This window comes from Salvelinus fontinalis, chromosome 21, assembly GCF_029448725.1.
Source record: "Salvelinus fontinalis isolate EN_2023a chromosome 21, ASM2944872v1, whole genome shotgun sequence".
NCBI lineage: Eukaryota > Metazoa > Chordata > Actinopteri > Salmoniformes > Salmonidae > Salvelinus > Salvelinus fontinalis.
In genome coordinates, this window is record NC_074685.1 from 48,348,020 (window position 1) to 48,375,090 (window position 27,071).

At 42.6% G+C, this 27,071-nt stretch overlaps 1 protein-coding gene across 5 annotated transcripts in view; it reads left to right on the forward strand.

Annotated features, from left to right (window-relative positions):
* The window catches only part of LOC129819049 (pre-B-cell leukemia transcription factor 3-like), a 112,500-nt gene that overhangs the window by 59,340 nt on the left and 26,089 nt on the right, over positions 1-27,071 (forward strand). For all 5 annotated transcript variants that reach the window (XM_055875565.1, XM_055875563.1, XM_055875561.1 and 2 more), the window contains exons 3-4: positions 19,947-20,188; positions 26,264-26,454. In XM_055875565.1, the coding sequence (XP_055731540.1) occupies positions 19,947-20,188; positions 26,264-26,454 (433 nt within the window). The remainder of the gene's footprint in view (positions 1-19,946; positions 20,189-26,263; positions 26,455-27,071) is intronic.

Consider the following 27,071-nt stretch of genomic DNA (forward strand, 5'->3'; position numbering starts at 1 on the left):
ACAGGTCACAACTACCACTACCAACAGGTCACAACTACCACTACCAACAGGTCACTACTACCACTACCAACAGGTCACTACTACCACTACCAACAGGTCACAACTACCACTACCAGGTCACAACTACCACTACCAACAGGTCACAACTACCACTACCAACAGGTCACTACTACCACTACCAACAGGTCACAACTACCACTACCAGGTCACTACTACCACTACCAACAGGTCACTACTACCACTACCAACAGGTCACTACTACCACTACCAGGTCACAACTACCACTACCAACAGGTCACTACTACCACTACCAGGTCACAACTACCACTACCAGGTCACAACTACCACTACCAACAGGTCACAACTACCACTACCAACAGGTCACTACTACCACTACCAACAGGTCACTACTACCACTACCAGGTCACTACTACCACTACCAGGTCACAATTACCACTACCAGGTCACAATTACCACTACCAGGTCACTACTACCACTACCAGGTCACAACTACCACTACCAGGTCACAACTACCACTACCAGGTCACAACTACCACTACCAGGTCACTACTACCACTACCAACAGGTCACAACTACCACTACCAACAGGTCACAACTACCACTACCAGGTCACTACTACCACTACCAGGTCACTACTACCACTACCAGGTCACTACTACCACTACCAGGTCACTACTACCACTACCAACAGGTCACAACTACCACTACCAACAGGTCACAACTACCACTACCAACAGGTCACTACTACTACCAACAGGTCACAACTACCACTACCAGGTCACAATTACCACTACCAGGTCACAATTACCACTACCAGGTCACAATTACCACTACCAGGTCACAACTACCACTACCAGGTCACTACTACCACTACCAGGTCACTACTACCACTACCAACAGGTCACAACTACCACTACCAGGTCACTACTACCACTACCAACAGGTCACTACTACCACTACCAACAGGTCACTACTACCACTACCAGGTCACAACTACCACTACCAGGTCACAACTACCACTACCAGGTCACAACTATCACTACCAGGTCACAACTATCACTACCAGGTCACAACTACCACTACCAGGTCACAACTACCACTACCAACAGGTCACTACTACCACTACCAACAGGTCACTACTACCACTACCAACAGGTCACTACTACCACTACCAACAGGTCACAACTACCACTACCAACAGGTCACTACTACCACTACCAGGTCACTACTACCACTACCAGGTCACAACTACCACTACCAGGTCACAACTATCCCTACCAGGTCACAACTATCACTACCAGGTCACAACTACCACTACCAGGTCACAACTACCACTACCAACAGGTCACTACTACCACTACCAACAGGTCACTACTACCACTACCAACAGGTCACTACTACCACTACCAGGTCACTACTACCACTACCAGGTCACAACTACCACTACCAACAGGTCACAACTACCACTACCAACAGGTCACTACTACCACTACCAACAGGTCACAACTACCACTACCAACAGGTCACAACTACCACTACCAGGTCACAACTACCACTACCAGGTCACAACTACCACTACCAACAGGTCACTACTACCACTACCAACAGGTCACAACTACCACTACCAACAGGTCACAACCACCACTACCAACAGGTCACTACTACCACTACCAGGTCACAACTACCACTACCAGGTCACAACTACCACTACCAACAGGTCACAACTACCACTACCAGGTCACAACTACCACTACCAGGTCACAACTACCACTACCAACAGGTCACTACTACCACTACCAACAGGTCACTACTACCACTACCAGGTCACAACTACCACTACCAACAGGTCACTACTACCACTACCAGGTCACTACTACCACTACCAACAGGTCACAACTACCACTACCAACAGGTCACAACTACCACTACCAGGTCACAACTACCACTACCAGGTCACAACTACCACTACCAGGTCACTACTACCACTACCAGGTCACTACTACCACTACCAACAGGTCACAACTACCACTACCAACAGGTCACAACTACCACTACCAACAGGTCACAACTACCACTACCAGGTCACTACTACCACTACCAACAGGTCACTACTACCACTACCAGGTCACTACTACCACTACCAACAGGTCACTACTACCACTACCAGGTCACTACTACCACTACCAGGTCACAACTACCACTACCAGGTCACAACTACCACGCGCTACTGAAACAAGTGTTGTCTTCCGCATCAATATCACTGTGCACCGTTTTCTCGCTTTTCAACAGGTTGTTATTAGCCTTCATAAAATGGGAGTTGAGATAAACTGCATTAGAAAGCAGTTTGCAAAAAAAAGCCTAAAATATTCCAAAACTGCAGCTCTTAGTTGGAAAACATATTTCCCTACTTTTATAAGCCAGTTAAAGCTGTGGTGATTTGGTAGAAATGTAGCTCGTCTACAGTTTTGTTTGTGTATCCCGTCATTTCTGTAGACCCAATGGGAGATTGGGTGCGCAGCACGCGGGTGTCTGTAGAGGGAGCGGTTAGATCCAAACTGACTGAGAAACCTAAACGGTGGGAAAAGAGAATGTAGGGAGAAGAACTGCGATCACTTGGCTAGGTTTATTTTATGCTTTGAGTCACTAATGCACATAACAAATGTAAGGAACAAAATGTCACCTGCCTGAAGCAGATTCCAGATGCTGCCAACTGTATGACTCCAGTAAAACTGCATCGCCCCCTAGTGGTAATACCATGGAATAGGATTTCACGTGGAATTTTCTGAACATTTCTTATTGTTTTAACGGAAAACCGATATAAAAAATGGCTGTTTAAACGTTAAAGGGTAACTCTCAACTCCAATTCCAGTCTTTGCCCAACCCCTTCACAAAAAAAAATACATTCAGGTGAGAAGTGTGTGGGAGGAATTGCTCCTAAATATTCATTTTAGGGGTGGTTATAGCCAACCTGATCCCAACACTTTCTCACTAAAGTCCACTGGCACGCTCTCATAGAAAATAATGTGCTTCGTGGACTAACACGGCTTTGCACAGTTAGCTCACCATGGTAAGGCCTTGAGTTCCTGTCATCTGTTGCCACTTGCAGTGCAAGTTTGAATCCCTCATGAGGTGCAAAACAAATATTTCAAATGTGGATTCACATTTATTGTGTGGGAAGAAAAGTGCTATCATCTCCTCAAATTAAGATTAGGGGCTCAATTCAATCCAACCTGCATTGGAGTATTGACGCAGTAGCTCTTTTTCCAATCGTAAAATTAACTCCCAGATTGGTCTTGGGTACTGTATAAAAACCTACAACTACTACCAGGGTGACCCCTCTCACAGGTATACTTTTACTTTTCAGAATTCGTATTGTGTGGCCACAGGATGAATATTGTAAGTAAAGGATAAAAAATATATATATATATATATATATACAGATATACAGTGCATTCGGAAAGTATTCAGACCCCTTGACTTTTTCCACATTTTGTTACATTACAGCCTTATTCTAAAAAAAATCCTCATCAATCTACACACAATACCCCATTATGACAAAGTAAAAAAAAATATATAAAAAAATAATACCTTATTAACATTAGTACTCAGACCCTATGTTTTGAGACTCGATATTGAGCTCGGGTGCATCCTGTTTCCATTGATCATCCTTGAGATGTTTATACAACTTGATTGGAGTCCACCTGTGGTAAGTCCACCCGTGGTAAATTCAATTGATTGGACATGATATGGAAAGGCACACACCTGTCTATATAAGGTCCCACAGTTGACAGTGCATGTCAGAGCAAAAACCAAGCCATAAGGTCAAAGAAATTGTCTGTAGAGCTCCGAGACAGGATTGTGTTGAGGCATCTGGGGAAGGGCACCAAAAACATTCTGCAGCATTGAAGGTCCTCAAGAAGACATTGGCCTCCATCATTCTTAAATGAAAGAAGTTTGGAACCACCAAGACTCTTCCTAGAGCTGGTCTCCCGTCCAAACTGAGCAATCGGGGGAGAAGGGCCTTAGTCAGGGAGGTGACAAAGAACCCGATTGTCACTCTGACAGAGCCCCAGAGTGCTCTGTGGAGATGGGAGAACCTTCCAGAAGGACAACCATCTCTGCAGCACTCCACCAATCAGGCCTTTATGGTAGAGTGGCCAGACGGAAGCCACTCCTCAGTAGAAGGTACATGATAGCCCGCTTGGAGATTGCCAAAAGGCACACAAAGGACTCTCAGACCATGAGAAACAAGATTCTCTGGTCTGATGAAACAAAGATTGAACTCTTTGGCCTGAATGCCAAGTGTCACGTCTGGAGGAAACCTGGCACTATCCCTACGGTGGTGGCAGCATCATGCTGTGGGGATGGTTTTCAGTGGCAGGTACTGGGACACTAGTCATGATTAAGGGAAAGATGAACGGAGCATGGTGACCAGTGAGCTGAGATAAGGCGGGGCTTTACCTAACAAAGACTTATAGATGACCTAGAGCCAGTGGGTTTGGCGACGGATACGTGGTGAGGGCCAGCCAACGAGAGCATACAGGTCGCAGTGGTGGGTAGTATATGGGGCTTTGGTGACAAAACCGATGGCACTGTGATAGACTGCATCCAGTTTGCAGAGTAGAGTGTGTGAGGCTATTTTGTTATGGACATCGCCGAAGTCAAGAATCGGTAGGATAGTCAGTTTTACTAGGGTATGTTTGGCAGCATGAGTGAAGGGGGCTTTGTTGCGAAATAGGAAGCCGATTCTAGATTTAATTTTGGATTGGAGATGCTTAATGTGAGTCTGGAAGGAGAGTTTACAGTCTAGAATAATGTGGACAACTACAAATACCTAAGTCAGAACCGTCCAGAGTAGTGATGCTGGACGGGCGGGCAGGTGTGGGCAGCGATAGGTTGAAGATCATCGAACCGTGGATCATCGCCGGGAACTCCGGACTGCCGACCGTCGCTGGAGGCTCCGGACTGCCGACCGTCGCTGGAGGCTCCGGACTGCCGACCGTCGCTGGAGACTCCGGACCTTGGATCGTCACAGGAGGCTCCGGGCCATGGATCGTCACAGGAGGCTCCGGGCCATGGATCGTCACAGAACGCACCGGGCTGTGGATGCGTGTTGGAGACACAGTCTGTATCACCGCAAAACATGGTGCCTGACCGGTCACATGCTCCCCACGGTGAGTACGGGGCTCTGGTTCAACCCCTGGCTCCGCCAACCACCCCTTGTTCCCCCCCCCCAAAAAAATTGTTGGGTGCTGCCTCTTGGGCTTCTGTCGTGGTTGCGAACCCCGGAGTCGTCGTTAATCCTCCTTCGCTGCCTCCGCCTGCTTCCATGGCAGGCTCTTGTCTCCTGCCATGATCTCCTCCCACGTCCAGGAAGTCCTCCACTCCCTTCTCTCCGGTGCCCAGGATCACTGCTCCTACTGGCTACGCTGCTTGGTCCGTTTGTGGTGGGATCTTCTGTCACGTTTGTTGATGGAATGATCGGACCAAGGTGCAGCGTGGTAGGCGTACATCATACATTTATTAAATGAACATTGTCTATTTGTCACATCCCTAAATGTTATTGGTCTGTTCGTCTGCTTGCTCTACACGTGCTCAATGTCTGACTGTCTGTATTGGCATTTTAATTGTTTTAATAACCTGCAGTGACTGCAGTTGAAAACTAGCCAGATGGCTAAATCTGACACTTTTACAGAAATGTTGATGAATGTGCACTGTCCCTTTTAAAAATAAATGTAATAAAGTCAAGTCAAGTATGACATGTTTAATTATATATGGAGTACTACATCCTCCCCTTCATGTAGTACTGTATAAAGTCAAGTATGACATGTAGATGATATATGGAGTACTACGTCCTCCCCTTCAGGTAGTACTGTATAAAGTCAAGTATTACATGTAGATGATATATGGAGTACTACGTCCTCCCCTTCAGGTAGTACTGTATAAAGTCAAGTATTACATGTAGGTCATATATTGAGTATTACATCTTCCCCTTCAGGCACCGTATCTGTATTTAAACTGTCCATCTGTTATCCCTAAACAAACCCAAGATGGTGTTCTCTCAAACATGTGCTTTTTGCATGTGATCACTCGGACACAGCGAGAGGCAGAGTGACATTATTATGAAGCCATAACCCTCGAGAGAGCCGGGTTCAGTCGACAGCCGCCTCAGCTATGTGTTGTGTTTACATGTCCAGCGGAGTTTCCATGCCTACCGTGTGTTATCACTTTCCCATTTACGACATTCGATCCGCGCTCTTGTTCAGGGAAAGTACTTGATTATTAGTTCAGGATTTGTACTTGAAAAGTTTCAAATAATATAATAATATATGTCATTTAGCAGACACTTTTATCCGAAGCAATTTACATGGGTACATTTTCGCATTGTGTGGCCCCAGTGGAGAATCAAGACCGCTACCATGGCATTACTAGTGCCATGCTCTACCACCTGAGCTCCAGAGGACCAACAAATCATACATATTTGTTATATTTTAAACTATTCATATATTTTTGGCAGAACTGCATACAAGTACGATAGGAATGAATGAATGAAATGAATGACTACTTTATTTTCGTGTCAAATCTCCAGTTCAGCGACCCATCCCTTACCCTTACCGGATCAATTGACACATTAAACAAACAGTACAATGATGCTTACAGTCAGTCCTCCAATGTACTGCGCAGTACGCAACGCATACAAAGAATGGAAAAACTTCAATAAATTCAGTTAATAAATACAAATAAATGAAATGGGGGAAAAAGGCATTTAGACCCAGTCAGGCCTCAAGAAAGAGTTCAAATGTGAAAGATATATACGGAAAGTATTCAGACACCTTGACTTTTTCCATATTTTGTTGCTTTACAGTCTTTTTCTCATCTATCTACACACAATACCCCATAATGACTAAGCAAAAACAGGTTTTTCAAAAATAAATAAATACGGAAAAATGACATTTATATAAGTATTCAGACCATTTACTCAGTACTTTGTTGAAGCACCTTTGGCAGCGATTACAGCCTCGAGTCTTCTTGGGTATGACGCTACAAGCTAGGCACACCTGTATTTGGAGAGTTTGTCCAATTCTTCTCTGCAGATCCTCTCATGCTCTGTCAGGTTGGATGGGGAGTGTCACTACACAGCTATTTTCAGGTCTCTTCAGAGATGTTCGATCAGGTTCAAGTCCGGGCTCTGGCTGGGCCACTCAAGGACATTCAGAGACTTGTCCCCAAGCAACTCCTGTGTTGTCTTGGCTGTGTGCTTAGGGTCGTTGTTCTGTTGGAATGTTATTTTTCCTGAGGAGTGGCTTCCGTCTGGCCACTCTACCATAAAGACCTGATTGGTGGAGTGCTGCAGAGATGGTTGTCCTTCTGGAAGGTTCTCCCATCTCCACAGAGGGACTCTGAAGCTCTTTCAGAGTGGCCATCGGGTTCTTGGTCACCTCCCTGACCAAGGCCCTTCTCCCCCGATTGCTAGGTTTGGCCGGGCGGCCAGCTCTACGAAGATTCTTGGTGCTTCCAAACTTCTCCCATTTAAGAATGATGGAGGCCAATGTGTTCTTGGGAACCTTCTTTCTGCAGACATTTTTTGGTACCCTTCCCCAGATCTGTGCCTCAACACAATCCTGTCTCAGAGCTCTACGGACAATTCCTTCGACCTCATGGCTTGGTTTTTGCTCTGACATGCACTGTCAACTGTGGGACCTTATATAGACAGGTGTGTGCCTTTCCAAATCATGTCCAATCAATTGAATTTACCACAGGTGGACTCCCAAGTTGTAGAAACATCTCAAGGATGATCAATGGAAACAGGATGCACCTGAGCTCCATTTAGAGTCTCATAGCAACAGTCTAAATACTTTTGCAAATAAGGTATTTATTTTATTTTATTATACATTTGAAAAAAATTATATATTTTTTTTTTTGCTTTGTCATTATGGGGTATTGTGTGTAGATTGATGAAGGAAAAACATTATTTTATTCATTTTTAGAATAAGGCTGTAACGTAACAAAATGTGGAAAAATGCATCCGAATGCACTGTACACACAATCTTTACGTACCGACTATAAGTACTCTATTGTTAGTTAGAGGAACCATCCCAGGGACCATCCATAAAACTTGGCGAAATTCTTCTCCTCAGTTGTCAAAGCATTCCACCTGCATCACAAAGAGGCTTAGCAAAGAGGTTGGAAAATGTCACTTCAGTGTTCGGGAAGATGATACCTTGGAGTGGAACTCTCAGATAGAATTGCCGTTCTGTTTTTAAAGAGGGAGGAAATGGTGGCTATTTGCGGATGATGTGCTATATTTAACCCGCTAGGCTATCGTCTCTTTGATCCTTTTTTTCCCTAGGAGCCGTCGTGTTAGCTGTAGACGCTGCACTTAGCAATGATATTTTATTGAAGGTCAACTAGCTGCTCTGAGGAAGATTAAATTGAAATATATATCCACTGCTGTTGGGCTTGCTAAATGCTACATTGATCTGGGAACGTATACTGCTTGAAACAGCAGATTTCTTGGCAGAGTAATATATTGTATTTTTTATTTCTTCATCTTCATGTAGATAAACAGGAAAAGTGGCTAGGTGAAATACTGTGTTGGGCGGATGTTTGAAAGTGGCTAGGTGAAATACTGTGTTGGGCGGATGTTTGAAAGTGGCTAGGTGAAGTACTGTGTTGGGCGGATGTTTGAAAGTGGCTAGGTGAAATACTGTGTTGGGCGGATGTTTGAAAGTGGCTAGGTGAAGTACTGTGTTGGGCGGATGTTTGAAAGTGGCTAGGTGAAATACTGTGTTGGGCGGATGTTTGAAAGTGGCTAGGTGAAATACTGTGTTGGGCGGATGTTTGAAAGTGGCTAGGTGAAATACTGTGTTGGGCGGATGTTTGAAAGTGGCTAGGTGAAGTACTGTGTTGGGCTGATGTTTGAAAGTGGATGGATACACACCTCCACAGCAACACAAACAATTTCACTCAAATCAAACATGAGTTTTTTTGGCACACTCATATCCATATACTTTAACACATAGAATAGAGTCACATACAGTATAGAGGCTGTAGGAACAGCAAAGCTGGGCTGAGGGCTGGAGGAACAGCAAGGAGCTGGGCCGTAGAGGCTGGAGGAACAGCAAGGAGCTGGGCTGAGGGCTGGAGGAACAGCAAGGAGCTATGCTGTAGAGGCTGGAGGAACAGAAAGGAGCTGGGCCGTAGAGGCTTGAGGAACAGCAAGGAGCTGGGCTGTAGAGGCTGGAGGAACAGCAAGGAGCTGGGCTGAGGGCTGGAGGAACAGCAAGGAGCTATGCTGTAGAGGCTGGAGGAACAGCAAGGAGCTGGGCCGTAGAGGCTGGAGGAACAGCAAGGAGCTGGGCTGTAGAGGCTGGAGGAACAGCAAGGAGCTACGCTGTAGAGGCTGGAGGAACAGCAAGGAGCTGGGCTGTAGAGGCTGGAGGAACAGCAAGGAGCTGGGCCGTAGAGGCTGGAGGAACAGCAAGGAGCTACGCTGTAGAGGCTGGAGGAACAGCAAGGAGCTGGGCCGTAGAGGCTGTAGGAACAGCAAGGAGCTGGGCCGTAGAGGCTGGAGGAATAGCAAGAAGCTACGCTGTAGAGGCTGGAGGAATAGCAAGGAGCTACGCTGTATAGGCTGGAGAAATAGCAAGGAGCTGGTCCTGAGGGCTGGAGGAACAGCAAGGAGTTGGGCTGAGGGCTGGAGGAACAGCAAGGAGCTGGGTTTAGGGCTTTAAAGGCTGGAGGAACAGCAAGGAGTTGGGCTGAGGGCTGGAGGAACAGCAAGGAGCTACGCTGAGGGCTTTAAATGGTGGAGGAACAGCAAGGAGCTGGGCTTAGGGCTTTAAAGGGTGGAGGAACAGCAATGAGCTGGGCTGAGGGCTTTAAATGGTGGAGGAACCGCAAGGAGCTGGGCTGAGGGCTTTAAATGGTGGAGGAACAGCAAGGAGCTGGGCTTAGGGATTTAAAGGGTGGAGGAACAGCAAAGAGCTGGGCTGAGAGCTTTAAATGGTGGAGGAACAGCAAGGAGCCGGGTTTAGGGCTTTAAAGGGTGGAGGAACAGCAAGGAGCTGGGCTGAGGGCTTTAAAGGGTGGAGGAACAGCAAGGAGCTGGGCTGAGGGCTTTAAATGGTAGAGGAACAGCAAGGAGCCGGGTTTAGGGCTTTAAAGGGTGGAGGAACAGCAAGGAGCTGGGCTGAGGGCTTTAAAGGGTGGAGGAACAGCAAGGAGCTGGGCTGAGGGATTTAAAAGGTGGAGGAACAGCAAGGAGCTGGGCTGAGGGCTGGAGGAACACCCAAGGAGCTGGACTGAGGGCTTTAATTAAAGGCTGGAGGAACAGCAAGGAGCTGGGCTGGAGAGGCTGGAGGAACAGCAAGGAGCTGGGCTGGAGGAACAGCAAGGAGCTGGGCTGTAGAGGCTGGAGGAACAGCAAGGAGCTGGGTTGAGGGCTGTAAATGGTCGATGGTGGCAATAACGGGGAGTTAAATCTTCTTATAGATGAGTAGCATAGAGCAACTAATTAAGCATGGTCCACTCAGGTCAGCTCCCAATGTCTGACACACACTTTTCACCACTTCCAGATACATCTGGTCCCGCATCCAGGGATAACCAGGACCGACCCTGTTTAGCTTCAGAGGCAGTGGTATGCAGGGTGCTTTGTTGCTGGAATGAATGTACCAAAACTTACAAATGAAAAAGCAAAGGCCAGGGTAACGCAAGCAAAGGCCAGGGTAACGCAAGCAAAGGCCAGGGTAACGCAAGCAAAGGCCAGGGTAACGCAAGCAAACAGGGACAATTGCAGGGAAGAGGGAGCCGTTTTATTTATTTGCGTTATCATTTTTATGAAATTATGAAATTATTTCCTTGCAATATTTTGTTTTGCCATCAATAATTTGGGGTTTATGTTTTGCTTTTATAATATCATTTGTTTGCAATACTAAACATTTTGTTCTCGACCTCAGAAGTTCTGCTTGATGTTAACGTCCCTAAAGTGACTGACTTACTAGAGGATTGCACCATATAATAACACTATTACATGCTGACCACAACGTCTGCGTCGCGCTTGCGAGCGTTGCAAAATACATTTACACGTACATGTCATTCAATCATTTCATCCAAACTGCTCGCGCGCGTCAACGATCGTCAGCGTAGCCAGGCGCTAAAATAGAACTTGGTTCTATTTTAGACGCTTGACACGCTGCAAGTCCCTCCTCTCCCATCTCGTCATTGGTTTTCAGGAGCATATACTCACGTGGGTGATTGAAAGATGCACGAGGTCCACACTCCAGTCCAGTTGGTGGCAGTAATGCACCTTAAAGTTGACAGAAGAAGAAGACGCGAAGGAGGAGAGATTACTAGAAACTAACAAGGTTTCCCCTTTTAGCCGTGGATTCATTATCAGAGTAGAGAACACGATTTTGTGTGACTCAAAATGGGTCAAAATTCTACAAATTCCACACCATAGTCTATCCTTACTGTAACCACACCATAGTCTATCCTTACTGTAACCACACCATAGTCTGTCCTTACTGTAACCACACCATAGTCTGTCCTCACTGTAACCACACCATAGTCTGTCCTTACTGTAACCACACCATAGTCTATCCTTACTGTAACCACACCATAGTCTATCATTACTGTAACCACACCATAGTCTATCATTACTGTAACCACACCATAGTCTGTCCTTACTGTAACCACACCATAGTCTATCCTCACTGTAACCACACCATAGTCTATCATTACTGTAACCACACCATAGTCTGTCCTCACTGTAACCACACCATAGTCTGTCCTTACTGTAACCACACCATAGTCTATCATTACTGTAACCACGCCATAGTCTGTCCTCACTGTAACCACACCATAGTCTGTACTTACTGTAACCACACCATAGTCTGTCCTTACTGTAACCACACCATAGTCTATCCTTACTGTAACCACACCATAGTCTGTCCTTACTGTAACCACACCATAGTCTATCCTCACTGTAACCACACCATAGTCTATCATTACTGTAACCACACCATAGTCTGTCCTCACTGTAACCACACCAAAGTCTATCCTTACTGTAACCACACCATAGTCTATCATTACTGTAACCACACCATAGTCTATCATTACTGTAACCACACCATAGTCTATCATTACTGTAACCACACCATAGTCTATCATTACTGTAACCACACCATAGTCTATCATTACTGTAACCACACCATAGTCTGTCCTTACTGTAACCACACCATAGTCTATCCTCACTGTAACCACACCATAGTCTATCATTACTGTAACCACACCATAGTCTGTCCTCACTGTAACCACACCATAGTCTGTCCTCACTGTAACCACACCAAAGTCTATCCTTACTGTAACCACACCATAGTCTATCATTACTGTAACCACACCATAGTCTGTACTTACTGTAACCACACCATAGTCTGTCCTTACTGTAACCACACCATAGTCTATCATTACTGTAACCACACCATAGTCTGTCCTCACTGTAACCACACCATAGTCTATCCTCACTGTAACCACACCATAGTCTATCATTACTGTAACCACACCATAGTCTATCCTCACTGTAACCACACCATAGTCTGTCCTCACTGTAACCACACCATAGTCTATCATTACTGTAACCACGCCATAGTCTGTCCTCACTGTAACCACACCATAGTCTGTACTTACTGTAACCACACCATAGTCTGTCCTTACTGTAACCACACCATAGTCTGTCCTCACTGTAACCACACCAAAGTCTATCCTTACTGTAACCACACCATAGTCTATCATTACTGTAACCACACCATAGTCTGTACTTACTGTAACCACACCATAGTCTGTCCTTACTGTAACCACACCATAGTCTATCCTTACTGTAACCACACCATAGTCTATCCTCACTGTAACCACACCATAGTCTGTACTTACTGTAACCACACCAAAGTCTATCATTACTGTAACCACACCATAGTCTGTACTTACTGTAACCACACCATAGTCTGTCCTTACTGTAACCACACCATAGTCTATCATTACTGTAACCACGCCATAGTCTGTCCTCACTGTAACCACACCATAGTCTGTACTTACTGTAACCACACCATAGTCTGTCCTTACTGTAACCACACCATAGTCTATCCTTACTGTAACCACACCATAGTCTGTCCTTACTGTAACCACACCATAGTCTATCCTCACTGTAACCACACCATAGTCTATCCTCACTGCTTCCTAAGGATGACATAGAAATTATTTTCCATTTGGAGAGAGCCAGAGAGTGAGAGGAGAGAGCGATGAGAGGAGAGGAGAGGAGAGATGACTAGAGAGAGAGAGAGGGAGGAGAGAGATGATGGATACACAGTATGTAGACAGGCCTTCAGATCAGCTGCAGTCTCCAGTCTGGTAATTGGTGCTGTATAGGTCTGGCCGGGGTTTGTTTCACAGACCCGAAGCGTCGGGGAAGCTCGGAATTGTAGTTGGATTGTCCTTTATTATGGGAGAGAATGGGCTCCCTCGCCTTCAGGCGGTGTGTGTGTGTGTGTGTGTGTGTGTGTGTGTGTGTGTGTGTGTGTGTGTGTGTGTGTGTGTGTGTGTGTGTGTGTGTGTGTGTGTGTGTGTGTGTGTGTGTGTGTGTGTGTGTGTGTGTGTACAGCAGGCTTTTTTCTGTGAATGCACTCAAACCAAATCATGGCAATGGTCTGTCAGCTGGTTGTCTGTGAATGTGTAGCTGTGAGGGTCTGTCAGCTGGTTGTCTGTGAATGTGTAGCTGTGAGGGTCTCACCACATCACAATGAGCTGCAGCCTGGCTCTGATGCTTTTAATGAAAGTACACGCATGCACACACACACACACACACACACACACACACACACACACACACACACACACACACACACACACACACACACCATAACAAACCACACATAAAGCCAACCAAACCCATCAACTCATTCCGTTTACATATACACAGTAACACAACCAAACCACTCCAAGCCCTTGTTCCCCTGCAATAAAATAATGATTACAAAACACAGAATCAGCACCGTCCTCCCCTCCGTGGAATTATTTATACAGTCCTGTACAAATGCTCCTCCACACAATCCACACGTGTGTAGTACTAAATTGTATTCTTTATGTATGTATGTATGTCCGTATGCATTCATCTCCGGGACCAGCTCCACAGCAGTGTGACCTGGTTTCATTCAATATACTGCCTACTAATCAGGGCTTTTCTAAGTGTTGGAGCTGGCTAGTGGAGAGGAGTTGCCCGTGGCTATTCCAGGAGAATCTCTCCACTTCTGAATTTGCATCATTTGCCTTGGGGGGGGTTTGAATTAAAATATATATATTTTTAAAATCACACCACTACCTTTTTCCTTTTGCGAGGACTAAAAGCCAAGAGTGAAATGGAATGAGAGATTCGAGAGGAGAAAGGAGAGATACCATTGTAGACGATGAATTATGAAGGAAGTAGTATGCTGAAATAGTTGTTCTCACGTGAACGGTAAAATTTTGGATGTACACTTTTTATTGCAATAAAGTGTTGTTTTTCCCGTTCATTTTATAATGTCTTGATTTCCGAGCACAATTGTGAATGCAATACATTGAATGCCCAACAATTGGTTTGAACTAGTGTAAGACACACACACACACACACACACACACACACACACACACACACACACACACACACACTGGCTCAGTTGGTAGAGCATGACACTTGCAACTCCAGGGTTGCGGGTTCAATTCCCAGTACGAACATGTCTGCACTCACAACTGTAAGTCTCTCTGGATAAGAACGTCTGCTAAATGACTCAAATGTCAACATAATCCTAAAATAGTCTTTTTTTTCTCTCATGGGGACCAGAAAAATTTCCCCAATTTTCCTAGTTTTACTATCCTTGTGAGGACTTCTGGTTCCCACAAGAACAATAAAACCAAAAAAAAGCACACACACACACACACAAGAAATCCCTCCTGTTCCAACAATGAGAGGAGTGAAAGTGACAGCTGGACGGAGGTGAAACGGCACAGTGGGCCTCCGTGTTACAGTTAATATAGGTGACATGAAAATCAGCCCCTGGGTAGCCACTCAGCCCTGCTAGCGGCCGCAGCGTTACCTGGGAACAGGATGGGGGATGGGGGAAGAGAGGGAAGAGCATCGGAAGCTACATACAGGCATTAGTTCTGTCTGGTTTTTAGTTCTGTGTTTCAGTAGGGCCGTCTGTGGTGAGGAGATTATTCTATTTGCCCGAAACAATTTGCTATCTAGAACCAAAAATGGTTCTTCGGCTGTCCCCATAGGAAAACCCTTTGAGGAACCCATTTTGGTTCTAGGTAGAACCCTTTGGGGTACCATGAAGAATCCTTTCCACAGAGGGTTCTACCTGTAATCTAAAAGGATTCTACCTGGAACCAAAAAGGTTTCTCATATGGGAACAGCTGCAGAACCTTTTTGGAACATTTTTTTTATTTTTTAAAGAGTGTATGGACTGTGAAGCCAATCTTTACACCTTCTGAAATACAGCCCCTCACACGTCTACTGTTTGTGAATTGAGAGCAAATAAAAAGGAGTGTTGGTGGTCAGTTGTCAGTGTGTTTCGCGGATGAGGTGTTGATATCAGTTGATGTGAAAGCAATACGCAGGGTTTGGCGCGGCGGGTTGTTTGTCTCGGGGCTTGGATGGGACTGCGGCGGTAGTTTGTCTCGGGGCTTGGATGGGACTGCGGCGGTAGTTTGTCTCGGGGCTTGGATGGGACTGCGGCGCGGCGGTAGTTTGTCTCGGGGCTTGGATGGGACTGCGGCGGTAGTTTGTCTCGGGGCTTGGATGGGACTGCGGCGGTAGTTTGTCTCGGGGCTTGGATGGGATTGCGGCGGTAGTTTGTCTCGGGGCTTGGATGGGACTGCGGCGGTAGTTTGTCTCAGGGCTTGGATGGGACTGCGGCGGTAGTTTGTCTCGGGGCTTGGATGGGACTGCGGCGGTAGTTTGTCTCGGGGCTTGGATGGGATTGCGGCGGTAGTTTGTCTCGGGGCTTGGATGGGACTGCGGCGGTAGTTTGTCTCGGGGCTTGGATGGGACTGCGGCGGTAGTTTGTCTCGGGGCTTGGATGGGACTGCGGCGGTAGTTTGTCTCAGGGCTTGGATGGGACTGCGGCGGTAGTTTGTCTCGGGGCTTGGATGGGACTGCGGCGGTAGTTTGTCTCGGGGCTTGGATGGGATTGCGGCGGTAGTTTGTCTCGGGGCTTGGATGGGACTGCGGCGGTAGTTTGTCTCAGGGCTTGGATGGGACTGCGGCGGTAGTTTGTCTCGGGGATGGGACTGCGGCGGGTTGTTTGTCTCGGGGCTTGGATGGGACTGCGGCGCGGCGGGTTGTTTGTCTCGGGCTTGGATGGGACTGCGGTGGTAGTTTGTCTCGGGGCTTGGATGGGACTGCGGCGGGTTGTTTTTCTCGGGGCTTGGATGGGACTGCGGTGCGGTGGTTGTTTGTCTCGGGGCTTGGATGGGACTGCGGTGGTAGTTTGTCTCGGGGCTTGGATGGGACTGCGGTGGTAGTTTGTCTCAGGGCTTGGATGGGACTGCGGTGGTAGTTTGTCTCGGGGCTTGGATGGGACTGCGGCGGGTTGTTTGTCTCGGGGCTTGGATGGGACTGCGGTGCGGTGGTTGTTTGTCTCGGGGCTTGGATGGGACTGCGGTGGTAGTTTGTCTCGGGGCTTGGATGGGACTGCGGTGCGGTGGTTGTTTGTCTCGGGGCTTGGATGGGACTGCGGTGCGGTGGTTGTTTGTCTCGGGGCTTGGATGGGACTGCGGTGGTAGTTTGTCTCGGGGCTTGGATGGGACTGCGGTGGTAGTTTGTCTCAGGGCTTGGATGGGACTGCGGTGGTAGTTTGTCTCGGGGCTTGGATGGGACTGCGGCGGGTTGTTTGTCTCGGGGCTTGGATGGGACTGCGGTGCGGTGGTTGTTTGTCTCGGGGCTTGGATGGGACTGCGGTGGTAGTTTGTCTCGGGGCTTGGATGGGACTGCGGTGCGGTGGTTGTTTGTCTCGGGGCTTGGATGGGACTGCGGTGCGGTGGTTGTTTGTCTCGGGGCTTGGATGGGACTGCGGTGGTTGTTTGTCTCGGGGCTTGGATGGGACTGCGGTGCGGTGGTTGTTTGTCTCGGGGCTTGGATGGGACTGCGGCGCGGTCAATGGAGCGTTGAGATATTGCTCACCGTGGCGACGCAGCTTTCGGGAGTGCGACCCGCTCGTCTTCAACCCTCCTCGAATCAGTGGCACCGGCACACACACACACACACACACACACACACACACACACACACACACACACACACACACACACACACACACACACACACTCACACACTCAACGTCAATACACAAAGATGCGGTCGGACCGTTTGTGAGCCTGTGCACAGAAGGTGTGTGTCTTGCCCTGGAGTCAACATGGTTGAAATGTGACTAAAGGAATGGAGCTTAGTTTCAGCTACCGTCCACCAAGCTTTTCCCACCGTCTGAAAGAAATGACAAATGACCTTGGTAATAACAATTGTTTCCAGCTGTGTCTCCAGGCCCTACAGTAGGAGACGAGCTTATACAGAGGTTCTATCACACTCCTAATGTTCAAAAATATTATTTTCTATAGCCTGTATATAGCCTCGTTATTGTTATTTTTTTGTGTTACTATTTTGGACAATTTTTTTGTGTTACTAAGAGGACAACGCCTCTTCCCCTGATGGGGAAGAGGCGTTGTCCTCTTCACAACTGTGTTGGTGTGTGTGGACCGTCATAGTAATTCCTTAGTGATGTGGACGCCAATGAACTTGAAGTTCTCGACCCTCTCCACTACAGCCCTGTCGCAAATCTCTGTCTCTTTAAGTGGTGTGTGTGTGTGTGTGTGTGTGTGTGTGTGTGTGTGTGTGTGTGTGTGTGTGTGTGTGTGTGTGTGTGTGTGTGTGTGTGTGTGTGTGTGTGTGTGTGTGTGTGTGTGTGTGTGTGTGTGTGTGTGTGTGTGACATGTATTCCTTTTCAAACCTGTGTAGGTGCTTATTCCTATTGATACTGTTTTTCCCTTGAGGCTGGCCCTTCCCCCGACATATTGACCCTTACCTCTGGTCTTGTTTCTGGGCTCTGCTTCAAGGCGTGAAGACTGATCTGTGGACTCGTTAGCGTCTGTGGAAAGATTCCCCATAACGGGGAAAGAAAAAGGAGGACAGAAAGGGATGGGTTGCAACAAAGCCGAAGTCTAAATTAGCTATATTTGAACAATGACCCAGTGTCTTCTGTCTGAAGCCTTTGGGATGGCCTGTCATTATGAAGCACACTAGAATGCCTACATCAGGGTTTGCCAACCCTTCTCCTGCGATGACTATTGACTATTATAAACTGGGTGGTTCGAGCCCTGAATGCTGATTGGCTGACAGCCGTGGTATATCAGACCGTATACAACGGGTATGACAAAACATGTATTTTTACTGCTCTAATTATGTTGGTAATCAGTTTATAATAGCAATAAAGCACCTCGGGGGTTTGTGATATATGGCCAATATACCACGGCTAAGGGCTGTATCCAGGCACTCCGCGTTGCATCGTGCTGAAGAACAGCCCTTAGCCATGGTATATTGGCCATATACCACACCCCCTCGGGCCTTATTGCTTAATTATACTGCAGCATTGTTGAATACTCGTTTCTGATTGGTGAGAAAGGCATTCTAGAATGGACATTAAAACCAGATAACGGGAGAGTTGGAAAAGATATGGGGACACGTTGGAATCATGATGCAATATGCACCTATGCAGACTGTACTTCCTACAAAGTTACAGAAAGATAAACCAACAACCACACAAACTGAACTTGGACACATTGTAAACGCAGGTCCAATGAGGAAAAAACTTTGCTAGCTAGTATTCATTTGTTTTTGCAGAGACATATTTTTGGGGGATTATCTGATGACCTCACGTGGTGAGTGATGAACATGAATTTATCCAGTCCCTTCAGCCGCTAAAGCTGTCAAATCCTCCCATGTTTCTAGTTTGACCAGCTGTTTTCAGCAACTGATTTTTTTTTAATTTCGGTTGCCATATTGGCAGGTTTTTACATTTCGGTTGCCATATTGGCAGGTTTTTACATTTCGGTTGCCATATTGGCAGGTTTTTACATTTCGGTTGCCATATTGGCAGGTTTGCTTGCCAAGAGCTATTTAGCTAGTTTCTAGCCTAGTGTTTGATATGCAATTATGATATCCTTGTAATTAACAGTCAATGTTGACGATTGTAGTGACGAGAAGGCAAATTTTTCTAGCTATGCCAGGGGAAATCGGGTATTATTAGCTCATTGTTCTGGATGTATACAAATGAATGTAAATAGGAAACAGCTACTTCGCTGTTATTCTGACTGGAAAGGGTCGCGACTGTGTTAGCCTTAGCTAGCTTACTTAGTTCTCACTAAAGAGTTAGAACTAATTCTAATAGGTGAAGGCTAATGCTAACATATGGTCGCTAATGCTAACATGACAGATAATGCTAACATATGGTCACTAACATGACAGATAAGGCTAACATATGGTCTCTAATGATAACAAGACAGATAATGCTAACATAGGGTCGCTAATGCTAACATGACAGATAATGCTAACATATGGTAGCTAATGCTAACTTGTGAGTGCTAATGTATGAGCACTAATGCTCACACGTAACCAGTAATGCTTAATAGTGACCACGAGTGTTGTTTTGGTATTCGCAGTGAATAAAGCTCCCTATACTTTCAATGTATTTTTCTGTGAAAAAAGGTGGGTAAACCCTTATATTTACCCTCCCTTACAACAACTGAGCACGAATGCTAACGTGTGACCGCTAATGCTAACTAGTTACAACTGTTTGACTGAGTTGGCTGATAGTCTGACCTCTGTGTGACCTTCTTCCTGGCAGGTCTCAGTATCCGGGGTGCTCAGGAGCAGGATCCTCCGGACCCCCAGCTCATGAGGCTGGACAACATGCTGCTGGCCGAGGGCGTGTCCGGGCCAGAGAAAGGTGGTGGGTCTGCGGCTGCCGCGGCAGCAGCCGCTGCGGCGGGGGGCGGAGCCGACAGCTCCATTGAACACTCGGACTACAGGGCCAAGCTGACGCAAATCAGACAGATTTACCACACAGAGCTGGAGAAATATGAGCAGGTGAAACACACTGACTTCCTGGTCACACTGACCATTACATAGTTCAGGATATATGGCTGCGTGATACTTGAATATGTATAGTAATAAAACTAATAATAGTAATAATATTAGTAATACTAATAATAATAGTAATAATAGTATCAGTAGTAATAATATTAGTGATAATAGTAATACCAGTAATAATAATATTAATAATAATACTAATAATAATAGTAATACCAGTAATAATATTAACCTCTACCGAGCACCTACCCCGGGTCCGGGAGCACCCCCCACCCCCCCCACACTGATTAGCATCGCTAGCATAGCGTCACAATTAAATAGTAGCATCTAAATATCATTAAATCGGGCCTCCCGGGTGGCGCAGTGGTCTAGGGCACTGCATCGCAGTGCTAACTGCGCCACCAGAGTCTCTGGGTTCGCGCCCAGGCTCTGTCGCAGCCGGCCGCGACCGGGAGGTCCGTGGGGCGACGCACAATTGGGCTAGCGTTGTCCGGGTTAGGGTGGGTTTGGCCGGTAGGGATATCCTTGTCTCATCGCGCTCCAGCGACTCCTGTGGCGGGCCGGGCGCAGTGCGCGCTAACCAAGGGGGACAGGTACACGGTGTTTCCTCCGACACATTGGTGCGGCTGGCTTCCGGGTTGGAGGCGCGCTGTGTTAAAGAAGCAGTGCGGCTAGGTTGGGTTGTGCTTCGGAGGACGCATGGCTTTCGACCTTCGTCTCTCCCGAGCTCCGGAGTTGTAGCGATGAGACAAGATAGTAATTACTAGCGATTGGATACCACGAAAATTGGGGAGAAAAGGGGATAAAAAAATAAATAAAAAATAAATATCATTAAATCACAAGTCCAAGACACCTAATGAAAGATACAGATCCTGTGAATAAAGCCACCATTTCAGATTTTTATAACGTTTTACAGGGAAGACACAATATGTAAATCTATTAGCTAAACACGTTAGCAAAAGACACCATTTTTTTACTCCAACAGTTTTTTCCTGCGTCAGTAGCTATCACTAATTCGACTAAATAAAAATATATATAGCCACTAACCAAGAAACAACTTCATAAGATGACAGTCTGATAACATATTTATGGTATAGCAGTTTTTTTTTGAAAAATGTGCATTTTTCAGGTATAAATCACAGTTCTACATTGCAGCTGCAATCTGAAATAGTGCCGACGCAGCCAGAACAATTACAGAGACCAACGTCATATAACTAATTACTTGTCTTAAAACATCTCAGAAAAAATACACAGCGTACAGATATTGAAAGCCCAACATCTGGTGAATCCAAACAATATTTCTGATTTATTAAACGTTTTATAGCGAAAACAAAATGTAGCGCTAAATTAGCATAGCCACGCCAGCCAGAACCAGCTGGGCGCCCCCGACCAGTTCACATTCACGACAGATATATGAAATAACATCGTAAATTGGGTCTTACTATTGCTGATCTTTCATCAGAATGTTGATCAAGGTGTCCTTAGTCCTGATGAGTCGTTCAATCCATTCATAATGGCAACTTTCCCTCTTTATTTAGCATATGTACTGGTCGACTGGCCAAAGTAAAAAAAGTCACAGAACGGAACACGGCAAAACTCCCGAAAAAATTCAAATAATCTGATTAAACTATATTGAAAAAACATACATTAAGATGATATGGTCACATGTATCAAACAAACTTCGAGACGGAGATAGTTTTCATCCGTAACGGCAGCAAAACAGTAGACAATCGCACCTCCAAATCGCGCGATTCAGAGAACCGGAAGTTGTTGGTCACGCCAAAGAAATAGGTCTTATTTCACGTCAGTACAAGATAAACAAAAAATTTCTCCTCTGACGTCCTCTTGACACCCAGAGGAAGACGAATGAAGTGTGTTTCGGGTCATAGGTGGCGTGACCATATATAGGCAGAGCGTTGAAGCGAGCATACACATCTTGCATTCTTCTTCTTGGTCAGGGAAAGTGCTGTCAAATGACTTCTGTTTCACTCAGAGACAAAATTGAAACGGTTTTAGAAACTATAGATTGTTTTCTATCCAATGGTATTAATTATATGCATATAGTAAGAGCAATAATTGAATAAGAGGCAGTTTAATCTGTAGAGGAAATTATGCTAATGCGAAAACAGCACCCCCTGTATTCTCAAGAAGTTAATAATAATACTGATAATAATAATAATAGTAATAATAGTAGTAATAATAGTAATAATAATACTACCACCAATAATAATAGTAATACTAATAATACTATTAATACTACCAGTAATAATAATAATAATAATAATAATAATAATAATACTACAACTAATAATAGTAATAATAGTAATAATAATACTGATAAAAATAATAGTAACAGTAATAATAATAGTAATAATAATACTACCACCAATAATAATAGCAATACTAATAATACTAGTAATACTACTAGTAATAATAGTAATAATAATACTAGTAATAACAATAGTAATAATAATACTAGTAATAATAATATGAATAATAGTAATAATAATAGTAATAATAATACTGGTAATAATAATAATATTAATCATAATACTAGTAATAATAATAATATTAGTAATAATAATACCAGTAATAATATTAATCATAATACTAGTAATAATAACACGAATAATAATAATATTAGTAATAATAACAATACTAGTAATAATAATAATCTTAGTAATAATAATACCAGTAATAATATTAATCATAATACTAGTAATAATAATACTAGTAATAATAATAATATTAGTAATAATAATAATATTAGTAATAATAACAATACTAGTAATAATAATAATATTAGTAATAATAATACCAATAATAATATTAATCATAATACTAGTAATAATAATACTAGTAATAATAACACGAATAACAATAATACTAATAGTAGTAATAATAATAATACTAGTAATTCTAGTAATAATAATAATAATAATAACAATAGTAATAATAATAATAATAACAATAATAATAGTACTACTAATAATAGTAATAATAATAGTAATAATAATAGTAATAACAATAATAGTTATAATAATAATAGTAATATAATACTAGTAATAATAATAATAGTTATAATAATAATAATACTAGTAATAATAGCAATAATAATAATAGTTATAATAATAATAGTAATAATAATAATACTAGTAATAATAACACTAATAATACTAATACTAATAATTGCAATAATAATAATACAAGTAATAATAATAATACTAGTAATAATAGCAATAATAATAATAGTTATAATAATAATAGTAATAATAATAATAGTAATAATAATAATAGTAATAATAATAATACTAGTAATAATAATAATAGTAATAATAATACTCGTAATAATAATAATACTAGTAATAATAATAGTAATAATAATACCCGCAATAATAATAATAATAATACTGATAATTATAATAATAATAGTAAAAATAATAGTAATAATAATAGTAATAATAATACAAGAAATAATAATACTCGTAATAATAATACTCGTAATAATAATAGTAATGATAATACAAGTAATAATAATACTAACAATAATAATAATAGTTATAATAACAATAATAATAATAGTTATAATAATAATAATAGTAATAATAATAGTAACAATAATAATAATAGTAATAATAATAATAGTTATAATAATAATAATAGTAACAATAATAATATTAGTTATAATAATAGTAATAATAATAATAATAGTTATAATAATAATAATAATAGTTATAATAATAGTAACAATAATAATAATAGTTATAATAATAATAATAGTAATAATAATAATAATAGTTATAATAATAATAGTAATAATAATAGTAACAATAATAATAATAGTTATAATAATAATAATAGTTATAATAATAATAATAGTAACTATAATAATAATAGTTATAATAATAATAGTAATAATAATAATAATAGTAATAATAATAATAATAATAGTAATAATAATAATAATAATAGAAATAATAATAGTTATAATAATAATAATAATAGTTATAATAATAATAGTAATAATAATAATAATAGTAATAATAATAGTAACAATAATAATAATAGTAATAATAATAATAATAATAATAGTAACAATAATAATAATAGTTATAATAATAGTAATAATAATAATATTAATAATAGTTATAATAATAATAATAATAATAGTAATAATAATAACACTAATAATAATAGTAATAATAATAACACTAATAATAATAATAACACTAATAATAATAGTAACAATAATAATAATAGTAATAATAATAACACTAATAATAATAGTAACAATAATAATAATAGTAATAATAATAATAATAACACCAACAATAATAATAATAGTAATAATAATAACACTAATAATAATAATAATAGTAATAATAATAACACTAACAATAATAATAATAATAATAGTAATAATAATAACACTAATAATACTAGTAATAATAATAATAATAGTAATAATAATAACACTAATAATAGTAACAATAATAATAATAGTAATACTAATAACACAAATAATAATAATAGTAATAATAATAATAATAACACTAACAATAATAGTAACAATAATAATAATAGTAATAATAATAATAATAATAATAATAGTAACAATGATAATAATAGTAATAATAATAACACAAATAATAATAATAGTAACAATAATAATAATAATAATAATAGTAACAATAATAATAGTAACAATAATAATATTAGTAATAATAATAACACTAATAATAATAATAATAATAATATTAGTAATAATTACAACACTAATAATAATAGTAATAATAATAATAATAGTAACAATAATAATAATAGTTATAATAATAATAATAATAGTAATAATAATAACACTAATAATAATAATAATACTAATAATCATAATAATAATATATGCCAATTAGCAGACGCTTTTATCTCGATCCAACACGAATCTTCGTCAGGTCAAGCAGAGTGAGTGATCCCATCCCTAAATATACACACATTTCATCCCACTTCATCATTACGCACATAGTGCACGTACATTGTTGTGACCATCTTCCCTTTGTCAATCATTCAGGAGTTATAGAGTATATATTCACAGGCCATTGATATAGGTGAAATAGAGAGTATAGCATGGAAATGAGTGGGTAAAACTAAACTCTTGATTCTAATCAAACATACTCATGCCTGTCATGTACATGTGGTGGCGGAAGACAACACACACCTCTCCTAAGAGTGTCTTGCTTTTACGTTCAGACTTCTAATTAGCCACATGTAAACACTTAACAAGTTTTACTTAGCGACTTAATGAGCTCCAGTGTTTTCTCAACAAACTCATTTTAAAGAAGTTCTAGGTCTCCTAGAAATAAGATCTAGAAGGTGCATGTCTGACACTAAGTAGCTTTCACTGTTGGTGAAGATGTAGTAATGCCTGTACACACACACACACACACACACACACACACACACACACACACACACACACACACACACACACACTGACACACACTGACACACACACACACTGACACACACACACACTGACACACACACACACACTGACACACACACACACACTGACACACACACACACACTGACACACACACACACACACTGACACACACACACCGGCACGCACACACACTGACACACTGACACACACACACACTGACACACACACACTGACACGCACGCACACACACACTGACACACTGACACACACACACACACACACTGACACACTGACACACACACACACACACTGACACGCACGCACACACACACCGACACACACACACACACGCACGCACGCACACACACACCGACACACACACACACACCGACACACACACACACACACGCACGCACACACACACTGACACACACACCGACACACACACACACACACACACTAATTCATTATTTACCGGTAATTAAATACAATTCCATTCGTTGATGTAAGTGCTAATATTCTGACACGTATGGGAGTATCGTAACTTATTGAGTGACTATAGCACCCACATGGTTTCCAGTCCTGGTTACTGTTGGGCTGACCTTCCCACGATATCCCTCCCCTCCCACAGGCGTGTAATGAGTTCACCACCCATGTGATGAACCTGCTGAGGGAGCAGAGTCGTACGCGGCCCATCTCTCCCAAGGAGATCGAGCGCATGGTGGGGATCATCCACCGCAAGTTCAGCTCCATCCAGATGCAGCTCAAACAAAGCACCTGTGAAGCCGTCATGATCCTACGCTCCAGATTCCTTGATGCCAGGCGAGTGTGTGTGTGTGTGTGGGTGTCTGTGTGTTTAGGATGTATGTGTGTGATGATGTGCATTAAGACTGATTGTCTAAGTGTGTTAGTGTGTAATTTACATCTAGAACACCTCTCTATTCTGGAGTGTGTTTTAGTTTACCATTTAATGAGGAACACCTGTTAAGCCACTCAATCACCATCACTGGAGACGGGTGAAATCACCTAGAGAGAGAGAGAGAGAGAGAGAGAGAGAGAGAGAGAGAGAGAGAGAGAGAGAGAGAGATACATGCCTGGTAGTTGGTTTGTACTGTTTCCTGTAATATACTTGTATTAATGTCTGTCCGGTGCTCATCTGAAATGGGCCTTGTGACCTCAGAAGGCCCGGTAGGCCAGAAGGAGCTGTTAGAATAGATCGATGCACATGAGTCAGTTTTGACATCAGCAGGTCTATTCAATGTATTTAATATTCATTGCCTTCTCTCTCACTCTCTCGCTCGCTCTCTCTCTCTGTCTGTCTTACTCTCTCTCACTCTCTCGCTCGCTCTCTCTCTCACTCTCTCGCTCGCTCTCTCTCTCTCTGTCTGTCTTACTCTCTCTCACTCTCTCTCTCGCTCTCTCTCTCCCTCCTTCTCTCG